This window comes from Petaurus breviceps, unplaced genomic scaffold (genome assembly GCF_028583685.1).
Source record: "Petaurus breviceps papuanus isolate PSGF00001 unplaced genomic scaffold, PetGlider_PUasm1.0 90626, whole genome shotgun sequence".
NCBI lineage: Eukaryota > Metazoa > Chordata > Mammalia > Diprotodontia > Petauridae > Petaurus > Petaurus breviceps.
The window spans coordinates 2,050,426-2,068,527 of record NW_027187290.1 but is presented as its reverse complement, the minus strand read 5'-3'; the positions used below and the strand labels follow the sequence as shown (position 1 = coordinate 2,068,527).

Below are 18,102 nucleotides of genomic sequence, written 5' to 3'. Positions count from 1 at the left end.
TCCAACTCAGTATCTCTGATATTATTGAATGTACCCAAGCTGTCCTTGGAAGGAAGCTAGGGATTTGATCAGGTGGTGTGAGAATGCAGGGCCAAAATGGTACCAAAGGTACTGAGACAGGACTGGATATGTCAGGGAACAGCTGGCAGGCCACTTGGATTGTGGGGAGAAGTATAAGACATGAAGAAGAAAAGAAAATGAGATGAAAAATGTGGGTGGGAACCAGAATAATGTTGTGATTGCTGCTGCCATGGCTGTTGTTGTTGATGATGTTAAGTCAAGTCCCCATTTAGGGGTTCATGACCCCATTTAGGGTTTTCTTGGCAAAGATCCTAGAGTGATTTGCTATTTCCTTCTCTGGCTCATTTTACTGATGAGGAAACTGAGGCAAATAGGGTGAAGTGACTTATTCAGGGTCACACAGCTGGGAAGTATCTGAGACCAAATTTGATTTCAGGTCTTCCTGACTCCACGCCCATTGCTCTATCCACTACAGTACCACCTAGCTTCCCCAAGCAGATTTTGGAGGGCTTCAAGCGCCAAACTGAAGAGTTTGTATTTTATTCTAGAGGCAGTAGGTAACCACCAAAAGTTCTTGAGTCGGCAACAACTCTGAAGGTCAGATTTGGGTTTTATGAATATCAGTTTGGCAGCCAGGTGAAGGATGGATTAGAGAGGAGAGTAACTAGATGAAGAGGTCAGTGGGAGGCCACAGCCATCATTCAGGCAAGAAGCTAGGAAGCCCTCTCCAGTACTGGCTCTGCTGGACCCCGGGCCTCTGCAGAGGCCCATTCTGATTTCTCATGTGATGCTTCTTTTCACTAGCTGCAGTAGCTTGGAAGCCACCTACAGACTAGCTCTTTGCTTTCCACTGCTATCATGCTACCTCATGAAAAGCTCTGAGTGCCTTGCATTAGCTTCTCATGGAGTAGGCAGAGTGTGTATTTGCTTATTCAAGTTCTTTTTCTTTTGATCCCACAGTCCCGCTCGAGTCAATAAACCAGACTCCTCTTGAAACCATGACGAATGAGTGTCCAGATTACACCGTTCAAAACTGTGCAGAAGGTATGATCCCCAAGTGCCCACCACTCCTGCATGGGGACAAAGCTATTGTCTAAGACTATACCAGTGGTCCACATGTGGTAATCCCCCTTTCTCGCCTCTTTTAACAGAAACATGTGCACCGCTATACGCTCTTGAACCAGTACAAGCTTTAGAAGCCAGTAACAACCAGCATGATGGTATGTGAATGTTTCTTCATTGAGTCTTTTGAATTTTTCTCTCTGTGGGTTTTGCTTCATGGTCTGGTTGTATATGGGAGTCATCTGAATGGCGTCAATGATCACTGCATGTGGAGTGACCCAAACATTACAAAGATAGTCTAAATCAGGAATGGGGAACCTGTGGCCTCACATGTGGCCTTTTGACTGAATTCAAATTCAAAAGGCCACACTTAAGGATCTAGAAAGCCACACATGACCTCAAGGCTGCAGGTCCCCCCCCAGTCTAAAATGGACAGAATGCTGGGCATGGAGTTAGAAAAACCTGGGTACAAAGTGGACCTCTTCCACTCTCTAGTTTTGTGACCATGAGTAAGTCACAACCTGAGCCTCAATGTCCTCATCTATAAAATGGGGATAAGTATTTGAAGCACCTAATTTAGAGGCATGTTGTCAAGCTCCAATGACACACACTGTTATTATTCTTAAAGCAGACAGCCTATGAAGCCCAGATTTCTAACTTTTGTGTCATGGGTTGAGGATGGCACTTGCCATCCTCAGTTACTGTGAGATACACCATGTAGATGGGAGACATGACTGCACTTGCCCAGAAAAATGCGTCCACTGAACAAGTTTTACCCTAGAGGGAAAAAAGTTTTGGAGAGAGATAGGGTGATTATCAACACTGACTTAGAAGGCAAGGAGACCCTTCTCTGGGGTGTCTTTGATACTTGCTAGCCATGTGATAACAACAAAGTCACCCTTCCCTCTCTCTGTTTCAGTTTCCTCAACTGTAAAATGGGGATAAGGTCTGCAAGTAGCTGCTGCCCAAGCACATTGTAAGGCTCAAATGAGGATCATTAAGTATAATGCTTATTGCTAAGGTCTAGCCCGAGGCCCTGAGCTCTTATCCTCTGAATGGCCACCTTCAGCAGCCAGAGTCTATACTCTCATCTGCTCTAATTTTCCAGTATCTCTCTCCTCATCTTCCCCTTCCGTCCTAACTAGACTTATTCTGCAAACCCACAAGGAAGGAACATATATTTGATGCTAAATACAAAGGGCAAGTAGTTCAACACGGGCACTTCCAGCAAGCCATCACTCAATCAATAGGAATGTAATAAGGCACCTACTTTGTGCCAGGCACTATGCCAGGTGCAGGGGACACAGAAAAAAGTCCAGAAGTCAGTGCCTTCAAGGAGCTTAAATTATAACTGGGGAGACATGTCCCGAATGGCAATATACAAATACATACAAATGATGGGGCGGCGGGGAGGGAGATCAAGAAAGGCTCCTTGGTGCTCAGGCTGAATCAGGTGGAGGCTGGCCTGGGGGCCAGCCAGTACAAAGGCACAGAGTGAGGAAATTGAAGGCCATGTGTGAGACATAGTAAGAAGGCTACATTACTGGACAATAGAATATATGAGGGGCAGTAATATGTAGTAAAAGCTAGAAAGGTAGGGCAGGAGATTGTAAAAGGTTTGAAATTTCAAATAATAGAGTTTATGTTTATTTCTAGAAGCAATAGGGAAGCCCAGGAGTTTCATGAGGAGGAAGGTGCTCAGACACGCTCTATAGGACCATTACTTGGGCAGCTGCATGGAGGAGCACGGATTGGAGTGGGGTGACATTTGAGATGGGGACACCATTTCGTCCACTGGTGTTCTCTTATGGTTTTTTCTTTCTCCACTTTCAGATGCCTTCATGCCCTTCCTCTCTCCTGAACCACTACAAATAACTGACGACGACCAAGACACTGATGCCCTGTGTTCAGGTGAGCATTTCTTCATTAAGCACCTGGAATTTTTGAGTGTTTGGATTCAGTCTAGTGCCTTATGAAAGTCATCCAAATAACCCGGGCAGCCACTGCCTGGGAAGGGCGGCAAATGATGTTACAAGTGTGATCACCCACATCGTCCCTTTAGGGGACAGAGCAAAATGATGTGGCAGTCAGGAAGATCTCGGTTCAAATGTCACCCTGACACATCCTAACTGTGACTATAAGCAAAGTCACAAACTCTCTGAGCCTCAATGTCCACATCTTTGAAACTACTACATGGGGGTTCCTCTCTTATAGGGTTGTGAAGCCAAAATGAGATAATACTTGTAAACAGCACTGGAAACCTTAAAGTGCTTTAGAAATGACAGGTGGTGATGATGGTGATGATGTTGATGGTGGTGATGGTGGTGATGGTGGTGACGACGGTGATGGTGGTGATGGTATTGACAGTGATGGTAGTGATGGTGGTCATGGTGGTGACAGTGGTGACGGATGATATTTTATCTCCCTAAATAAAACACTTCTTCCTCTGGCATTCTCCTCTACCACTGAAGTAGGAAGAAGGAACTAGTAGCTCATAGCTGTGTATTAGTATGACTGGACATGGGTCTCATGTTCAAGACTAGGTACAGAACATTCTCCAGCCTTTTCACATGCAGTATGGCTGTAATATACTTTCTAACCCATAGCTCAAGTATATATTGACTATCTTCCTATGCAATGATCATGTCCTCAGCCTGGGTCTAGGGGTGGCAGTGGGGAGGGGGGAAGAGAGAGGGGAAGGAAAAGTGACCTCATTATCTTTCCTAACAGAAGCTCCAAAGAGCAAAAGTTTAGGTGTGGAATAATTAATTTACAAATTATTATTGAATTTATTATTAAATTATTAAAATTTATTATAAATAATTAATTTATAAACTCCAAGCATACATCGCAAAGAATGAGATTCACTGCAAAACACATTCTTTGCTGTGATTTCTTATATGTCCTCAGTTCATGTAAGCCACTGGAAGAGAGCATTTTGGGTCATGAGTACTCCATATTTCAATTCAACACAACAGAACCTCAGAGTTGGAAAGGGACAGCAGAGGGCAGCTAATCTGACCCATACCTGAGGTTAAATCCTTTCTACAATAATCCTAACCATTGGGTATCTAGCCTTTGTTTGGAGTTCTCCAGTGATGGGGAACCCCAAGCCTCATGAGGCAGCTACTACACTTGGCTATAATTATCAGAATGTTTTACTTTACAGTGAGCCTGTTTGCCACTCCGCAAACCACTGTACCTAATTCTGCCCTCCAAGGCCAAGCAGACAAATCTCTTCCCTCTTAAAATACTTAAAGGCAATGACCTATATTTGCCTCCTAAGCTTTCTCTTTCCTTGGCAAAATATCCTCAGCTCCTTATTCCCTCCAGTCCTCTAATAACACACGTATTACTTCCTCCATAAGATTTTGGTGACCTTTCCCCACCCCCACCCCCAGTTAACACACTTCCTCCTTGAATTACCTTTTATGTACTTATTTCTCTAAATCTTGGATTGCCCCAATAGAGTAAGTAAGTGCCTTGAAGAGAGAGGTTTATTTTTGCCTTTGGATGCCTAGTGCCTAGCAAGGTGTCTTACATGGTGTACTTTATGCCCTTGATGATCTCACATCTGCTACGTTCTGAACAGCAGAGAGACCTAATGGCAGCTACCAACATAAGTCTCATCAATGGACCATGCTAAACTTGGCAACTTATCCCAAATATCAAAACAACAGTCAAGAAACAGTCCAGGGAACAGTGATGAGGTTGTTTTGTCCTCTTCAGAATCATTTGTTGGGAACATTTGTCATTTTCAGTTCTTCCTGGTGTTATGGTCAGAAGTCACAAAAATCACAGAGCTGGGAAGAACTTTGCAAGCCACTTGGTCTAATGGTCTCTAAAGCAGATATATTACATATCAGGGAGTGTAGGAAGAAAATATTAGAACTCTTATTTCTGTTTTTCTTAAAAATAAGTAAAATTACACTTTACTGGTATTTACCAAATTGACACTGACATTTTAACTATCCAAAAGTGGCAGTGTCTGTCACATGTCATAGGAGGTATCCTGGGGGAGGAGTGGACATTCCATAATTCAGAGGAGTTGACAGTGGATTTGTGGATGAGAGTAGTTTTAGCTCAATTGTCACCAAGAGATAAATGGTCCCTGAATGTGAACAACCATTTTTTTTAAAAGAATTATAAGCCATTACCCAACCATAAGAAAGAATGCTCCAAATCACTAATAATGACAGAAATGCAAATCAAAATAACCATGAGGTTTCACCTCCCACCCAGAAAGTCAGCAAAGTTAACAAAAAAATGAAAATAATCAATGTTGATGAAGTCATGGAAAGACAAATGTATTCAGCATTATTACCACATTACCATTATTATTAAAAATTCCTCTGCTAGGCATATACCCCAAGAAAATTCCTGACAAGATGAGCACAGAAAAGCATGAGAAGACCTATATGAACTTATGAAAAGTGAAATAAACAGAACCAGGGACACCATATAAACAATGGAAATATAAATGCAAATTTTAACTGAATGCTGCTATATTATAATTGCCAATCTTGCCCTCCCCCAAAAGAAATATAAAAGGCATCCTTCACAGAGGTAGAGGAGTATGGATTTGAAACATGACAATGTCATGACTTAGTTAAAGTGTTGGCTAAATCTTGTTTTCTTGCTTTTTTAGCCTTTGCTATTAGGGATGGCTCTCTGAGAGAGATACAATGGGGGATACAGGCGATGTAAGAACAAAAGATATCAATAAAAATAGTCTAAAAATAATCGTAAACTAACCTTCACAAAAGGGACAAGTGACCTTAAAAGATTCCTGTAAAGAAACCATAGATTGAAGGTAATATTTATAAGGTGAGAAAAAAGAACAAATCCGAGTTGACCTTTCTATACCTAGTATAAACCAGGACTTCTTAAACTTTTTACACTTGTGACCTCTTCAGCACTTCTTAACCTGTGGGTCATGACCCCATATGGGATTATGTCCCATAGTTTAAGAAACACTGGATAAGCCATTCATTGGCTATATTGTGACATTAAAACAATGATGATAAAAAGATTTGGCAAGAAGTTGGTGAAAAATATTCAAAATTAGCAAAATCTGAAAATTGGGATTTACACCCACTCTTGGTCACAGTGAACCTCACATTTATTTGCATAGTGTATTTCGAGATAGTATCCATTTTTCTTTTCACTCTTCTATAATCCTCTGCAGTCTGACTTTCTATGTCATTGTTCAATTGAAACTACTCTCTCCAATGTTACCAATGATCTCTTGATTACAAAATCTAATGGCCTTTGGGGCGGCTAGGTGGTGCAGTGAATAGAGCACTGGCCCTGGAGTCAGGAGGACCCGAGTTCAAATCCGGCCTCAGACACTTAACACAAAAACTAGCTGTGTGACCCTGGGCAAGTCACCTAACCCCAATTGTCCTCCAAAAAGCGAAAAAAAAATCTAATGGCCTTTTCTCAGTCCTCATCCTTCTTGTCCCATATGGCGCAGCTGAAGCTGCCAATTACCTTCTCCTCATGGATACTCTCAATCTCGTTTGCTGAATCTTTATCAATGTTAGCTAGCCACTAACTGTACTTGCACCCCCAATGCTCCATCCTTGGTCTTCCACATTCTCTTGTCTCTCACTTGGTGAGCTGGTCATGGAGATGTATTTCAGATCTGTATGTAGACTATACGCCTCTAGTGTCTTATCTTGAACTCCAGTCCTATAATACCTACTTGATATTTTAACCTGGATATCCCATAGGCATTTCAAATGCCAAAGGTCCCAAACAGAACACATTTACTTTCTCCTCAAGCCCACCCCTCTTCCATACCTTTCAGCTACCATCAAGGGTACCGACATCCCTCCAGTCCTACAGCTTTCCAATGTCAGCTTCATCCTCAACTCTCCACTCTCTCATTCCATATATCCCTGCAAAGAAAATGTAGATTGGAGATGATATTAATAATGTGACCAAAGGTATGCAAAAAGAAAAAAAAATCAGAGTTGACCTTTCCATGCCTAGTATAAGCTACTCACTGGCCATGTTGTGAGATTAAAACAATGAGGATAAATAGTTGCCAGACCTTGCCATTCCTATCTCTACATTTCTTCCATTTCTCTCTACTCACATATCCACCATCCTATTCCATAACCTCATCAACTCCTGCCTAGACTACTGTACTAGCTTCCTATTTTCCTCCCTCTAGGTCTCTCCTCTCTGTAATCCATCCTCTCATCCAGCTACCAAAGTGAGTTTACCAACATACAAGTCTCCCCATGTTACTTTATTGCTCAAACTCCAGGGGGTCCCTAGAACCTTCAGGATTAGATAGAAATTCCTCTGTCCTTTAGAGATCTTTATAACCTGGCCCCCTTCTTATCTTCCCAATCCTCTTATACACTACTTCCCTTGATACTCTCTATGATCTAGCCATACTAGTCTGCTTGCCCTTCTTCACACATGATGTTTCATCTCCCTTTTCCCCATGTTTGCATTGGCTGTCCCTCAATTTCTTAAATACTCTCTCCTTCCTCACCTTTGCCTCTTAGTGTCTTTCAAAGATTTTCTCAAACACACATTCTGAATGAGGTCCATCACAGACTCTCCATCTGCCTTCCCCTCTACAGTTAACTGTCTGTCCCATATCTATTTTGTATACACTTATTTATATAAATGTTGTCTCTTGCTTTAGAATATAAGCCACTTAAGGGCAGGGACTATTTTTACTTTCTCTTTGTATCTCCAGCACTTAAATAGTAAGCACTTAATAAATACTTGTTGATTGACTAATAAAGCCATTAGCAAGCCTTTAAAAAACTGAATTGTTATTGATCAAGCAATGTGAGTCTCCTACCAAAAGTCTCAAATTTACAAACTTTGAAGCAGATTTTTCCAACATAGAGGTTTAGTGTATTTCAAACCAATATGTCAAAAATATAAAAACACATCACTTTCTGATCACTTTGCAAGAACGATTGCAAGATGAAAATTTGCTAGCCGAATTTCTTTTTATTTTAAATTTTTGGCTAGTCGAATTTCAACACAACCTTTGCCTACTTGTTAGATGCAATTGAAAAAGAAACATCATGATTTAGTAAGCACATACCAGGATACACTTTTTCCTTTGGAATCTCCACATCTCTACTGATCATCTTTCTAAACTATGAGCAACATTAAAATCAAATAATTACAATTATCTGAAGTTAGAACCAGACCTTCGAATCATTCTAGCAGAAGGCATTAAACCAAGATTTTCAAAAATAATGAAGCTGATTCAGGGACACTGTTTGCATGAAGAGCTATTAATTATGCTTTTGTGAGAACAAGGGTCTTATATTGCTAATAAAATAAAAAAAATCTTAGCTATTTTTTCATGCCATCCCTCTTAATTTTCTATTTTTGTACATTCTAATGACATGCATAAATGAACGGCAATTCCCCCTACCGCAGACAAATGCTTTAATTCTGCCTTCTTGACACACAGGTGACACTTTAGTAAAATCTCAGGCCTGAACTAGGGGTTGTGGAGGTGATAGGGACTGGCTTAGGTTGGCCATGATCTTCACTGAGTTTCTGTATCAAAATAATCTTAGGGACTTTTTTTTTGCCTTTTTGGAGGGCAGTTGGGGTTAAGTGACTTGCCCAAGGTCACATGGCTAGTTTTTGTGTTAAGTGTCTGAAGCCGAATTTGACCTCAGGTCCTCCTGACTCCAGGGCCGGTGCTCTATTCACTGCACCACCCAGCCGCCCTGATCTTAGGACTTCTTACAAAAGCCTTAATGGGAAAGTATTTTCTTTCCTAAAAACTGCACATCATCATCTCACCCATTAGTTACTTTGCAGGTTTACTATATCAAGTGCCTGCCTACTATGTAAAACAAAAACATCTGAGAATTTTCTAACAAGAAAAAGCATGAGAACCATTATCCAAGACTTCCCTTCCAACCTGAGAGACAGAAAATATTCAAGGCAGGCCTTTTTTCGGGATTTCTCCTGGGACCTGCCTGCCAAAGCCAGCTGCTCCCCTTAGCCTAGCCAAAATTTTAAAAAAAAAGGAAAAGGAAAAAAGGAGACGAGAAAAGAAAAGAGAAAAGAAAAGGACAATTTCTTTTGCAATAAATAGCAATCCCTAAACAAAACGGGGCTAAAAAATGAGACAAACAGCAACTTTGCTCTCCATTGGTAGAACTGAACAGTATTTCCCCTCCAATTATATTTGCTAAAGGTTCATAAGTTGGAAGACAGAGAAGAGTCCAGCAAGTATGGTACAAGTAAGTTTCCAGTACCAAGTATCTCCAAGATAAGCCATGTTTGAGAAAAATCTCTGGGGGAAAAGTGAAAATTGAATTTTGGCTCATGCTCTGAAAAATAAAAGTAAGCCTAAGAGTTTAAGGACAAGTTTGTCAACAAGAAAAAGAGAATTAGACTTGCTGTTTTTGCTCTGGATCACAAAATTTGTTTTGTCCAGGGCTAATCACTTACAGTAAAAATAATTGGTATCAATAGAAAGGCTACTGGGGATATTTCCCCTGATAAGGCCAGTTCACCTCTTCAAGTCTTAGCCAGAGGGAAAGATACAGGGGTGGGCAAGGCACAGAGAGAACACCACTCAAAGTATGCATTCTAGTTTACTTCTTCTTCCCCCATCCCCTTCTTCACTCTCCCTCTTTCTCCCCTCCTTCTTTACCTTCCCTCTTCACCCTGTTTTTGCCCCACCTCCTCTTCCCTCACCCTTTTCTCTTCCTCCCTCCATTTTTGTTGTTGAGACATTCAGTTTTGTCCAACTCTTGTGTGATCCCATTTGGGGGGTTCTTGGCAAAGATCCTGGATTGGTTTGTCATTTTCTTCTCCAGCTCATTTTACAGAGGAGGAAACTAAAGCAAAGAGGGTGAAGTGATTTCTCCAGGGTCGCACAGCTGGGAAGTGTTTGAGGCTGGATTTGAACTCATGACAATGAGTCTTCATGGTTTCAAGCCCAGTGCTCTGTCCGCTGTGCCACCTAGCTGCCCTGACTCTCCCTCAATACTCTTCTCAATCCCTCTATCTTTCCTCTTCTCTTCTTCATGACTCCATTTTTCTTCTTGCTTCTTCCCCCTCCCCTCCTTCCATCTTTCTTCTTCCTTCATCCTTCACTGTCCCCTCTCTTTCCTCTATTCTTATCTCTCTTCTTCTTTCTTCTATCCTTCTTTGTTTTCCACCTTCCTCCATCCTTCTTCCCTCTTCCCCCTTCCCTCTTTCCTTCTTCTCTCTTCCCCTTCCTTCTTCCTTCCTTTCTATTATTTCTCAGTACTAAAAAACTGGCAGAGACTAAGCCAAAGGCACTGTGTTAAGCACTTCATGGATATTATTTCATTTTATCTTCACATCAATTCTGGGACGGAGGTACCATTATTATCCCCATTTTGCAGGATGAAATCGAGGAAGACTAGTTAAGAGACTTGCCCAGGGTCACACAGTTAAGAAGTGTTTGCAGTCAAGTCTTCCTGAATCTGAGTCTGGCGTTCTATGCAGTGAGCCACAAAGTACCCATGTAAACTGAATTGGCCCTACCTGAACAGACAGCATAAGACTTGCCCTTTGAAATGTCCAGCTTTAGAGCTGGATATCTATCCTTTATACAAACGTCTTTTCTCATTGGCATTTTTCTGAAAAATAACAAACCCACTCCTAGAGAGGAGACTTGATTTGGAGATGACTTCTCAGGGTCTTTCCGCCCTGAAGATTCTGGGTTCCCTCATCCCCGTCCTTCTCTAGACCAAAGTGACTACAAATCTATCAATTGCCCACGTTGAGTTACAGCTTTTATGCAGAGTAAAACCTCAGGGGCCATAAAGCCAATGTGACCTGAATAAGATCTCCTAAGTAAGGTACTAATAAGTCCATAATGCCTGTAAAGGATCTTGGACAGATAGTGTCCCCTTTCCACCCCCCAGTGGTTTGAGCTCTTGGCTCCAATGGGCCCTTCGGTTCCAAACCATCTGCCAGCCAGGTGGTTTTGTACTTTGGTTGACAATTTCCTAATACCTACAAAGCTTCTAAAAGGACAAACTCTAGCCCCTGGGTTTTACCACACTTCAGGCTATATAACTACAATGGGAGCCACTGTCTTGTAGTAGTTAGAGACAGGGAAGCAAGGCCATACATTGCAACTTGGCTGATTTGGGTAGCACAAAGCATGCCTGAGGTCAGTAGCATAAAGCAGGCCTGAAATCAACTTTGAGACAAAGGCTGTTGAGGGGAATGGGCAAATAACTTGGGACAATGACCTGTGTTGGGGGAAGGGCAGGTAGAAATTGACCCCAAGATATTTCAAGGTAGAAGAGGGATCAATGAAGAGCCAGGCAGGGAAGGAGCTCAACTGGAATCTGGTTAGGGAAAGAAGCCATTTGGGAGCATTTTTATATCTAATTAATCTTGTTAACTTGGTACTAAGGTCAGTTCATACAATCAGAGTAAAATACAAGTACACTATCATAGCCTTACAGCTGGAAAGGACCTCAAAGAATATCTAGTCCATCCCTCTCATTTTACAGAGGAGGAAACTGAGGCCCGGAGAGGTTAAGTGATGTGCCCGAGGTCACACAGGTAGTGAGTATCAGAGATGGGCTTTGAATGCAGGCCTAAAGCTAGTATTCTTTCCCTTGTACTACAATACCTCTCAAGGACTTCCAGTACTCTCTAAATTTTGGGCCCTTGTGCCCTGTCCTATTTACAGTTCTGCCTACAGGAAATCGAAGTGCCCTGCCTGAGACCTGGGCACAAGAAAAGGGTCCTACCTTCTTCCTAATTATGTGACATCCTCAGCTCTCAGTCAGAGCCTGAATAGTGAAAGATCAGTTGTAAATGATAGTTAAGGTGATGCCAAATGGACAACCTCCCTCCCACCCCCATCTTTGTTTCTTACCCTACTGTCATGAAAATAAGGAAACCAGACTCTTCATTCTCAGTTCTTGTTTCTAGCTCAGGAGGTCCCCTTACAGTATTTGGGTCAAAAGGGGAAAAATGCATATAAAGAAAGTGCAATAAATGCCATTTAATTAGTTCATGCAAAGTCTTTATCAGTTACCATGATCCATATCCATTACCCAGAGTTACAGTTACTGGGGTCCTGACAGATGGCATTAGTGTCATTAATGAAAATGAGATTACCAGTCTAGCTCTACAGACACCAATTAACACCAAGAAATTGCAGTAGATGAGCAAGGCTGGGATTGCTCTGTGACATGACATTCTGGGAAACATATTCATTGTCCCTTACAAAGAAATACTTAATCTATGTCTTTTTTCTTTCGAATGCCATCTCACTCATTAAAGTGTTTCTTTTTGTAAGGGGAAAAGACAGGCATGGACTAATAATATGGGTTTGTAAGGCTTTAGGATACCCATCTAGGCCAGCTGCTCCTGGCATTTTTTGATTTAACCTAAAAATAAAGGTCTGTGAGCTCTAGAGTAATTTTTACTAAAGCCCTCCAGGGACTAGGGCCCTGTGGTTCACAATTACTAATAGAGATGACATTAGTTTTATTTAATAAGTTTTCATAATTACATTCTATGCTATTTGGCCTTAGGGCATGTGAACATCCATGTACAGTGAAAGATTTTAAGTTCAATTTCGAGATTTCTGATTTTAATACAAATCTTCTATAGAGAATAGCATTGTCTCTATGAGGGAATGAAGAAAAGGGAATAGCAGTTGTGAAAGTAGGGATGGGCAGTGGGAATACAGGGAAGAGGAGAGGAAGTGGGGGGGGAGAAAGGAGTTGCTTTCAAGACCGTATCACATCCCTAGTCTTTGAAAATAAGAATGTCACTATAGCTGGATTTTCATTAGCCAGAATAACAAGCCTTAATCATGCCAGAAAACAGCAAGTTTGCTATAATAATGAAAAAAAAACAATCATTTTGAAAGCCTTCTTGCATAAGTTTCTTTTGATCCAGACCCATGATTTTATTTATGTAGAGAACATCCAGAGAGCAAACTCCCTCCCCCCAGGGCAGACTGGCAACTCTTGTTTGAGATTATTAGTAACAATAAATAGGGGCAACTCTCTAAATGTGGCATTAGAAGAATGTTCAGTGGGGCAGCTAGGTGGCACAGGGCCTGGAGTGAGTAGGAACCGAATTCAAACCCAACCTCAGACACTTACTAGTTGTGTGACCCTGAGCAAGTCACTTCACCTGTGTTTTCTGCCTTCCCTGCCCCCCCAAAAAAGAAAAGAAAAAAACATTCAGTGATGGCTGTAAGTCTCCCAGGCTCCATCCTGGACCCTCTTCTCTTCTCCCTTTATAATATCTCACTTGGTGGTCATATCAGCTCCCATGGATTCATTTAGCATCTCCACAAAAATAGTTCTCTGATCTAAATATGTAGCCTTAACCTTTCTCCAATACTCCAGTATCACATCTCCGGGTGTCTACTGGACATCTCCAAATGAATGTGCTGTAGATGTACTGGGCAGAGCTCCTGGCCTGGAGTCAGGAAGACCTTAGTTGAAATCCCACCTCAGATCCCAGCTATGTGACTCAGTTTCCTCGTCTGTAAAATGGGGATAATAATAGCACCTACCTTCCAGGGCCGTTGTTTGGATCAAATGAGATAACAAAATGCTTCACACAATGGCAGGCTGTTATTAGGATCATTATCTTCAACTCAACCTACCCCCCTTCCTCTCTTCCTAACCCTTCCCTATTGCTATCAAGGGGACTACCATCCTTGCAGACCCTCAGTGTCATCGTCCACTCCTTACTCCCTCTCACCCCCATATCCAATCTGTTGTTGAGTCCTGTTGATTCCTGCGTTCCCAACATCTGTCATAAATGCCCCCTCATTTCCTCTGACACTGCTACCATGTGGGCACAAGTCCTTATCACCTCACGCCTGGACTATTGCAGTAGCCTGATGGTTGGTCTTCCTGTCTAATGCCTCTCTTCATTCCAGTTCATCATTCACTCACCTACCAAAGTGCTCTTACTAAAGTTCAGGTCTGTCTGACCATGTCACACACTGCCCTGCCATTCTTCAAACTCAAGGGGCTCCCTATTATTTCCAGAATCCAATCTGTTTGGTTTCAAAATCCCCTCAAAACCTGGATCTTTCTTTCCTTTCCAGTTTCCTTTTACTGCCTTTACTCCCCTTCATGGCCTCCTAGATGTTTCTCAACCCACACAATCCATCTCCCAACTCTGAGAATTTTTTTTTTAAGTAACCGGGGTTAAGTGACTTGCCCAAGGTCACAAGGCCAGTTATTTCTGGGTGTGGTGCTAAGTATCTGAACCCGGATTTGGTCCCCAGGTCATCCCGACACTGGGGCCGGTGCTCTTACTCGCTGTGCTACCTGGCCTCCCCTAAGCAATTGGGGTTAAGTAACTTGCTCAAGGTTACACGGCCAGGTGTTTCTGGGTGGGTGCTAAGTGACCCCCCCAAGTCAGTATGAAAGATTAACAGGGAGATGTAGAGCTCAAAACAAAACTAGGTAAAAATGAACAGTACCAAGTGGCTTTGATATTTGCTGTACAAATAAGAGGGTAGGTCTTCTGAAAATGGGAGTGGGTGAGCAGGAGCCGGGCTCTGGAGGAGAATACAGCCTTTAGGGTGGGGAAGAAATGAGGGTCCTGGAAGCAAATTCAGCATTCACTTCTGGGCCTTGCTTAGTAATCTGATACTGTCCAGTCATATTTCCAGGGGTGTGCTGGTAAAAGTTTACCAACTAGCCACAACACCTTTTTTTTTCTTTTTGAGGCAGTCAGGGTTACTTGCCCCAGGTCATACAGCTGGTAAGTGCCAAGTATTAGAGGAGAATTTGAACTCAGGTCCTCCTGATCCCAGAGCCGGTGCCTTGGGCACTGTGTCACCACCTAGCAGCCCTATACAACACATCTCTAAGTTTAATTTGCATGAACATTTTCTCCATCGCTTTCTTAAGTCTTAGAGTGACAATCCACAAAATAATAAATCAAACCCTGCTCTATGGCATTTGCTGCTTCCTGACATGCAAGTGCTCACACTGAAACTTGGCCCTCAGGAACCCCTTCTCTGCTTATCTTCGTTGACCACTTCTGCTTGCATTGGTTCTTAGAAGGCTCAGAGAGGTTGGACATATCTTTCTAGTCATTTTGAGTAATCTGATAGTCTTTATATATTGCTGTGTTAGGAAAAAAAAAACCCAACCCACTACTTGGGAGCTAACCTTCAAATGTATGTTGGAAATAAAGAGGCGAGCTTTTGATCAAATTATCACTAAGCCTGTGTGAAAGCCTTGCCAACAAAAGTGAATTAAGATGCACCTCCCTGCCTTCTGTGGCCTCCCAAAGCCAAGTCTTCTGATCTCCTAAGTCAGTGATCAGCTGTTTGCATCAAATAGAACTTTTCAAAGGCCCTGTGCCACTGGGGCCACTGTTTATTCTCACTTCCAGTAGACTGCCAGTGGGTTGGTATTTATTCTACTGGGGTGGGGAAGGATTTATCTGGTTTCCTTTGGTGTTTTTAATAACAGTGAAGATTTTTCTTCCACCTTTCCCCAGTGTCACTAGATTGCAGGTAAAGAAATGAAACAGCTTGTGGGAGTGCTAATTGGGGCCGATTATTTCTTGATTGACCCCCTTTGCTACCAAAGCCTGGTAGAATCCATTCTCTCCTCTAGGAAAGTTCTGGCTGCAAGGCACAGCTTTGCCTCCTGGGAGGCCTGCCTCAGACCTGACTGCAAGACTTCTCTCCAGGGCAGTCAGTTCCTTTTAAGTAAATGTCCTGATAAAAAATGTATCGGAGTGAATAGAAATTAGCCAGATGCCTATAAGACCTATCTGCCAACCGGTGCAGAAAAACAGCCCCCAACGAGGAATGATCTAGACATGCACTAAGATCAGCTACAGAACAATGGCTTTTTTTATTTTTTAAATCACCTTTCAAAGCAATCTACAGCCATGGGCCTCCTTGTATCAGTGAGGATGGGCTGGTTGGATACAGTCTTCTCTCACTTCATAGGTGGGCATAGAAAAGTTTTGTTTGGGACATTCCAGGTCTTTTAGTAGTAAATGACCAAATCAAAAAGGTCTTCACTGCCTATTTCCCTTATTTTCCAGTGGACAACAAGCATGAGGAACATAGGAAGATTTGGAATCAACTCCCCCCCCCCCACACCTCTCTATGCCTCAGTGATCCCTGTTACCTCATCTATAAAATGAAGGGGTCAGACTCAGTGATCTCAAAGATCCCTTTCCAGCTATAAACATATGCTGTCTTGCCTTTATTAAGCAACCACTGTGTACACAGCTCCGGTGCTAGACTTTGGAGGAGATAAGACGTTTCACTTAGACCATCTCTGATTTCATATAGGGCATAGGGACAAAACACATTTGGAAGTAGCTATAATATACGGTATTACCTAAACTGATTAGAGATGCCAGATTAGAACAGTAGAAAGGCACCAGGTGGCCTTCAATACAAGCCAAAGTCGTTTGAATTTTACTGGCTAGGCAACAGTAAGTCGCTGAATGTTTTTGAGCACAAGAGTGACCCCACCTGATCATACATAAAGGAAATGTGTCTGGGAAGCGTGTCTGTTAAGACTGGATTGGTTAAAGCAGAGGCAAGGACAACTGTGTTGGTGGAAATGGAGCCCAGATTAAAGATGGTAGGGGCAGAGGAGTGAAAGTTGATGGGAAAGGGGCTGTGAAGTGGGAACAGACTGATCTGGTGCCTGAATAGGCAGGAGAGCTGAGGAAGAAGAGGCCAAGAAAACCCAAGGTTACAAGCTAGGGACCCAGGTAGGGCAAGCCACTACGAATAGCACAAGTTGAAGGACATCTTGCACCCTTCATTCCCAATGGGCTCTCTACTGTTCCATGACTTGGGCTTTGGGGCCTCTTCTTCCCCTCGGGGCTTGGTTTTCACCACCATCTTGTCTAACCGTTTATTTTCACAGGGAAGGACCTGGCTTGCCTACAGTCACGTGGGTAGTAAGTAACAGTTTGGGCTTCTGGCCAGTCCTCTGCTTCCTTACCCCAGGCTCTTCTGGCACTGAGGGCCAGGAAAAACAAGTTCACTCCCACAGCCCAGGTGATGGCTTCCCTAACCAGGTGGAGGTCAGATTACACTGAAAATGGTGCAGGTGAAAGTGTTTGTCCAAGCCTCCACGTGCTCTCCCCAGGGAGTGTGGGGGTGGGGGGTGGGGGTGGGGAGCACGCCGTGAGGCTAAAGTGAGACCATGTGTGGAAAGCAGGTGTTGACCCTTCAATGAGTACGTGTGTCTGTGTCTATGTGTCTGTGCGTTTGTCTGTGTGTCAGCGTGTGTGTGTCATTATCATTTACTACAACTACCAGTGCACCTACTGTGAGTGAGCCTTGAGCCTGAGCAGCAGGCTTTCCGAGTTGAAGGACCTTGCGCCACCAGCTAGTCTGATGCATGCCCAAACTGAATTTTCCCTACAGTCTACCTAAGGAATAGTCATCTAGCCTGCAGTACAGAGGAACTCTGGGAAGGAAGCAAGGGAGAAGCATTATCTGCCTACTATGAGCCAGGTGCTGTACAAATATTATCACGTCTGATTTTCACCATCACCCTTGGAAGTGGTGCTATTATTATCCCTATTTTGCTGCTGTTGTTGTTAAGTCGTTTTTCAACCCCTTTTGGGGTTTTCTTGGCAGGATTAGGATTCTAATAAGATCACTTACTGACTAGTTGACCCTGGGGGAGTCACTCTCTTGTTGGGCTATAGTCCCCTCATCTATAGCAAATGGAAGGGCTGGGCTAAATGACTTTCAAGGTCCCTTCCAGCTCTGATGCTCTGGTGTTAACTGACATCTTAGAAGTAATTGCCATCCATTCACTCAGAGCCTCATGATAACCCAGAAAGGTAGATATTATTATTGCTATTGGTATGTCCATTATACAGATGAAGAGACAGGCTGGGAGAGGTTCAGGACCCCACCCATCATGTTCACATAGCTAAAATGAGCGTGACCTCTTTTCTCTCTCTCCCCCCCCCTCCCGCCTCTTCCTCTGTATAATGGACATACCAATAGCAATAATAATATCTACCTTTCTG

General features: G+C 42.8%; 1 protein-coding gene across 1 annotated transcript in view; it reads left to right on the top strand.

Moving 5' to 3' along the window:
• Positions 1-18,102, top strand: part of LOC138143067 (transcription factor YY2-like) — a 245,467-nt gene that overhangs the window by 223,897 nt on the left and 3,468 nt on the right. The window contains exons 13-16 of the mRNA XM_069064260.1: positions 982-1,065; positions 1,173-1,241; positions 2,917-2,994; positions 17,486-17,575. Of these exons, the coding sequence (XP_068920361.1) occupies positions 982-1,065; positions 1,173-1,241; positions 2,917-2,994; positions 17,486-17,575 (321 nt within the window). The remainder of the gene's footprint in view (positions 1-981; positions 1,066-1,172; positions 1,242-2,916; positions 2,995-17,485; positions 17,576-18,102) is intronic.